Genomic DNA, 5702 nt, shown 5'->3' with positions numbered 1-5702 from the left:
CTCGTATGGCAGGTCGAGAAGAAGTAGGGAGAGGAAGAAGACGTTACTTGTAGGCGTCAAAAGACGAAGTGAGTACTTTATTAGTATTAGGAAGCCACCAATAGCTGTACACCAGCCATTAGTGTCTGTATAGTTTAAGCCAGTCATACCGACTTAAACAGGACCTCCTAAATCTCATTATAATATTCTGGAGTGACTAGGTCACGGTAATCAAACTGTTTAGAGGCTACTTCAACGGAAGTCTAAGTCGAAGAATCGAAATAAGCATCGCAAACACAAGAAGAGATCGTCTGAGAAAGACAAGAAAGGCAAGAAACACAAGAAAAAAAGCATCCCAAGAGCTTCGCTTCTGATGAGAAGTTGTCGTATGCGAGCACCGAGTTCGACTACGAGAACAAGCCACCAGCCTCCATTTGCAAGCCGCCCCAAGCCTCGGTGTCAGGCCTTAACAAAGCGAGCATGGACGGTAATGAAGCGAGCATGGACAGGAATGAAGCGAGCATGGGCAGTTTTGAGACGATGATGGCATCGACCTCTCCGATGTCGTATTTCGAGGACGTCCCAGCATTTTATTTTGATCGGCGCATTCACAAAAGGATACTTCACCAGTGACATTGAATACAGCCAAGTTAGAATACTACAGTCAAAAAAATTAACAGCATACCTCTTCTTCTACGACAAAGTTTTTTTTTGTTTTGTACGTCGTTCGTATTAACGTCTATCTAATAAAGGGTATTGCTTGATTCAGACGAACGGCATTTTGTAGCTGCATGGTCTGCAGTTGAACCTCCTCAACGACCCCTGAATCTTGAATTTCTGTCATGTAGATCCTCTTGACATCCGTTGAGGGAATTTCTTGCTCGAGGTAGACTTGTAACTCCTGTTTTTTGTTTTCCTGATGCAGATCAATGCGTTCGACTCGACGCGCTTGGCGAGCTAAGCGCCACCCCTCCCGACATTCGAACTGCTCCCTAGACATACTATTTGCGTTACGCTCAAAGTTCCGATTAGCAGTTCGTTGTGATTTTCGGGTGCGCTCTTTTCCAGCGCGGTGCCGCTGGCGAAGCACACGCTTCTGTTCTCAGATGGTGGATTGGCGTTCGGCGTCTTGACGCCGAACTAAGCTTCTTGCCGCTCTTCGTCCCCGATTTGCACTTGCAACTATCTCCGTGAAAATGCCATGGGGGGGGAGGCTGGAGCCAACGACAGATGTGATGTACTCAAATGATTCGCTTTGACGAGATCTGTTACCCGCGTGTCGGATCTGTCCACGCGCAAAATATCATAGTCGGTATTCATGAAGCCGATTACGCACTGCATCTTCCACGCTGCGTAAAAAGCTTTGTCAGGTAACAATCCTGTTATGCAATGCCTCGGGATCCGCACGAATTAGTTTGGAGGGTAATCTTTCTTGATGACGAGATCGCTCAGAAGCTTGGTGCCTCGATCATGAAAATAAATACTGGTAAACCCGAACTTTCTCACAACGTGAATTCTGAAGCTCTCAAGTAGCTCTTTGAAGTATCGTACAGGTAAATACCCTGTTCACTAAAGTCTGGGTGCCCCGTTCCCAAAGTAGCGTTGGGCGTTCGATGCTCGATGCTTATCCGGAAGAATTGACGAAAGAGCTCATAATCGTTGGCCGTCATCTCCAGCGCAGACCAAGTGGAAATCAAGAATGAAATCCGTGCAGTTCCAAATTACAACAACATACCTGTAATGCTGGGGCAACATAAACAGTCAGCCTATGGTGTAAGCTAAACCCGTACTAAGTGATCACTGATAAATATGATATCCTGTTACATATCATCTGAACGACTCGGTAGTCACTAATATGACATACTGTATTACTTTCATAATGCTGTCGAATCTTGACCTTGATATTTCTTCGGTCCGTTAAGGAATTAACCGTGGCGATAACTTTTGTTCTACCGGGGAAATAAAGTTAAAACGAATTTCAGTGGATATTTGCACTACCCCGTACTTAAGTAGTATTCAGTAGGGCAATGGCACGAACGGACATTTGGAGGTCGTGCAATGGCTACACTTTAAGGCTGCAGCAAGGCGGCGATTGGCGGAGCTGCAGCTCAAGGTCACCTAAATGTGGTGCAGTTTTTGCTTTTGGAATTCCGCCGTCAAGACGAGATGCAACGGGCCTTCACTGCCGCCACCAGTTGCGGTCATGTTGCCAAGTGGGTCAAGACAACGTATCCAGAGAAATTAAGCGACACGGACACGCAACGGTCGTTGAATGGCTGTACTGGATCGTGTGCGACGAACGCCGAGGGGCTTCTATTATTCGGGACGCTGCCGAAATCGCCTTGAAAGCTGGTCGTAAAAGGGTGGTCAAGCTATTCGAACGGAAGTTAAAACACCCTCGGGACGCCAAGACAACACACCTGAAGAAGAAGGCCAAGCGCCGACATCGTCGCTATTAAAGGGGCCATCGCCTCTTACGGCTTGAGCAATCTGTTTGTCAAGAACGGCCTCCAAATGCAAAACTTCTTACCGGTAGCAGAGCGTACTCTTTTAATCCCAGCACTTAAACTCCCTTTTCTCTTTCATTTCTGTACGTGATTGTCAGCTTACCGTATGGCCAAAGTTTGGTCGGCACCAAAGATAAAGATTCACTTCAGCCGGTAAGACTGGCGAAAAGGATGTGCACGTCGTCCATGTACAAACCCTAGAAGCGCCTTTGCCAATGATTGGCTTGTGTCGGTGTGTCAAAGCCTCATGTCGCCCTTCCGTCGTCGGACGAGCTCCGGCGTATTGGCCAGTCGACACTGCTCAGGCCGAGCTCACTTGACACGTTACCTCCAAAGCGGAATCAGTCCCTCATGCGTCTCGGTTGCTTCCTGCTCGTGGTGGCGTTCATCCTCGCTGCTTGTTGCAACAGTCTTGCCAGCGCTGAACGCGCCTCGCTGACCAAGAAACCTAAACAGACCTACAATTATGACCTCACAACGGCTGAAAACGTGAAACATTACCTCAAAGACATCAAGAAGATGACCGCAGAGGAAGAGAGAGCGTTTCCTGGAGCCACCCAACTCAGCGGTTTTTTCGAGAAGATAGCCAAAGGTACCAACGCTAGGGTCGCCGTGGACAAGGTCAAACAGGCTCTGCACAAGGACACCAGGCACGCGTCGGTGTCGGTGGCTATCAGTCTATTGAAAATGCTACTGGTAGTTGGCGTCATCTCCGTGGCGAGCGGCTACATCGTTTATCGTGTGAGCAACAGTTAGTGATAAAAGCTCTATTAAGTACCTCTGAAGTACGTACTACGTAGTACATACCTCTTCAACAGAACGAAGTTAACGTTATACCATTGGTTCTTGTTTTGTGACAACTTTAAGCACACGCCCTACTAATCCCATTCCTCTTCGTCTAACTTGATCGCGGCAACTTTCGCTTTGAGAGCCTCTGTTTCGGCGGAGTCGTGGGGGTATTCACTGCTTCCCGCTGCACCCACAAGTCGCTCTGGTGACGACTTTTCCTCGGTCTCCTCGCTGTGCTCCTGTGAGTCGGCGCTGTCAGCAGTGCCCTCTTCCTCCGTCGCAGCTTCATCTTCCTCGTCACTCCAGGCATCCGCAACGACTGGAGCAACCACAGGGGTTTTCGATGTGTTTCCCAGCCCCCGTTGAAAGGGAAACGGGCGTTTCTAGCTTAGCCCCGGCACAGTTGGGCTGGAGGAAGGCGTGCTAACACGCCAGCTCGAAGGAAACTTCAGTCGACTCAAAGCTTGGGCTGCTCGTACCCGGCCTGGTGAGATTGCTGATGTGCGCAGACAGCGTCACTGAGGGCACACGCGCCTCGTCGCGCTACAAGAACGAAAATTCGACGATGCGGATTTCTCGCCGAAGGATTCCGACACGACGCCGTAAAACGAAGCCAGTTGGTGCATCAGAGCTCGCTGTAAGAAGAAAAAATAACAGCGAATTAGCGTCCAGTCACAACACAGCCTCCAAAGCAAGCTAACTTAACGCACCTCTTCTCCCGACATCACTCGCAGACTGACGCTATGGCAAGACGGTTCCTGCACAATACGTTCCAATCGACGCTCAACCACAGTGAGGTAGCTTGTGTTCGCCTTACCCCAGGCCACCAAATCGTCGGGGTAGCTTGGAGTCTTCATCTCTTCCTCGAAAGCAGCGGTATCTCCCCTAGCAAGTCCCGGTCTAGTCACTCCAAGAGCTTGTGCCAGTCTCTGGTTGCGCACGATTTGACCGCGAGGAGGAGTGGGGACCTGTCTCGCTGGAGACGGACCCTGTGTGTGGCCGCTTGAAGGTCGAGTAATAGCTGGTCTCAACACTGGAGCTGGCGCTGGTCCAGCAGGTGTTGGCAGTGCCGGGAAGGCTTCCTCAAGTCGCACTGGAGGTGACGGCGGGTGGTCACTGACGCCGTAGTTCCAATGATCTGGCACTTCGTCGGCGTAACCTGGAGTAATTGGTCCACTAACAGGGTTACTGCCACCACGCGCGACTTGAAAATTAAACTGAAGACGATTGTGAACGCCGTGAATGGAGCTCATATGCGCTTGATACTCGACATCGTTCGGGAAAACAACGAAGCGCATCTCAAGACTGCGACAAATGTACACCCGTCAGAACCGATATGCATAGAACTAATCGAAACAGAAGTACCGTGAGCGTACCATCTTCGGTCCTCGCACAAATGATGTTCTCGACGGAAATGTGTTTCCAGACTTGCACTGCAACATAAAGCGAATTGTTAGACATTAGGATCGTTGCGACATAGCACAGGAAACATCACAATACTCACTAGTTGCGGAAGTATTCGTTCTCCACCTTGCAGATGTGGCACTTAAAGTGGTCGCGTTCCAGATGCTCGTACAGCTCCTTGTCCCCGTAAAATCGTTTCCGACAGAACTGACACATTGGGTGGAAATCCTTTCCTGTGTTGGCGTGTTTCTGACCCGTGGGACCTCCTCGACTACGTCCAATGTTGTGTCCTTTCAATGCGCCCTTGGTAAACACCTCCTGTTCCTGAATAAAGAACGACTGGTGACTCAAGCAGAGCTCGCAGAACTCCACCCCGTGATCTTGGCGTAAATGTTCCTTCAGTTGGCCCAGCGAGTGCTTCAGCTCTCGGCAGCGCTTCATCCTGCACTTAAACTCGCGCAGACTGCGCAGTTCGTAGTAGTGCGCTTTGCAGTCGACGTAGATCGTCTCGGAGGGCTCGTCCAGCACGGAATCTGGTCCTGCTGCGTCGCCCCAGAGCTCAAAGCTCTCGTACGGACGCGAAGTGCTGCTGACAACCACGCGGTCAAGTGGCTGCTTGCACATGGGACAGTTGCGGTCGTCCATAATGAGTCGCATGCGCATGGAGCACTTGCTACAGATACCGTGATGGTTGCACTCGCCTACAGCATAAAACTTAATGGGATCGGCACATAGAATACAGTACTCAGGCTCTTTCGCGATGTTCTCATCTCGACTATACCGGTATCTTCACCACGCAATTTCAAGAAACTTTTTCTGCTGAAATGTTTTTTTTTAAATTGCTATGAATTTCATATCTATCCAGAGAGCCCTACACGACTACTTTACTCAAGCGTCCCACGAGGTCAATGTAGCAGCTTTGTGTAGCCCATTCATTGAGAGCTACACCCTCTCAGTCTAACTACGGGGGAATAACTACCACTTTTGCTGGTCCACGGCCACTTCGCGAGCCGAGATGTGCTC

The 5702-nt window shown here is 49.9% G+C and overlaps 3 protein-coding genes across 3 annotated transcripts; 1 reads left to right on the top strand and 2 right to left on the bottom strand.

The window, feature by feature from the left end:
* Positions 1 to 86: 86 nt before the first annotated feature.
* On the bottom strand, positions 87 to 1649 carry PITG_20708 (uncharacterized protein; the record flags this gene model as incomplete). Its single annotated transcript, XM_002895228.1, has 3 exons — positions 87 to 104; positions 755 to 971; positions 1531 to 1649. The coding sequence occupies 3 exons, from the start codon at positions 1647 to 1649 to the stop codon at positions 87 to 89; spliced, it is 354 nt and encodes a 117-aa protein (XP_002895274.1).
* Positions 1650 to 2837: 1188 nt separating this feature from the next.
* On the top strand, positions 2838 to 3242 carry PITG_20707 (uncharacterized protein; the record flags this gene model as incomplete). The annotated part of the gene is made up of 1 exon (XM_002895227.1): positions 2838 to 3242. One exon carries the CDS (start codon positions 2838 to 2840, stop codon positions 3240 to 3242), a length of 405 nt encoding a protein of 134 aa, XP_002895273.1.
* Positions 3243 to 3790: 548 nt separating this feature from the next.
* Positions 3791 to 5342, bottom strand: PITG_20706 (uncharacterized protein; the record flags this gene model as incomplete). The annotated part of the gene is made up of 4 exons (XM_002895226.1): positions 3791 to 3910; positions 3986 to 4580; positions 4652 to 4708; positions 4780 to 5342. 4 exons carry the CDS (start codon positions 5340 to 5342, stop codon positions 3791 to 3793), a joined length of 1335 nt encoding a protein of 444 aa, XP_002895272.1.
* Positions 5343 to 5702: the final 360 nt, after the last annotated feature.

Source organism: Phytophthora infestans, genomic scaffold (assembly GCF_000142945.1).
Source record: "Phytophthora infestans T30-4 supercont1.220 genomic scaffold, whole genome shotgun sequence".
In the NCBI taxonomy this organism is placed as follows: Eukaryota; Oomycota; class Peronosporomycetes; order Peronosporales; family Peronosporaceae; genus Phytophthora; species Phytophthora infestans.
This window is presented reverse-complemented; position numbering and strand designations above follow the sequence as displayed.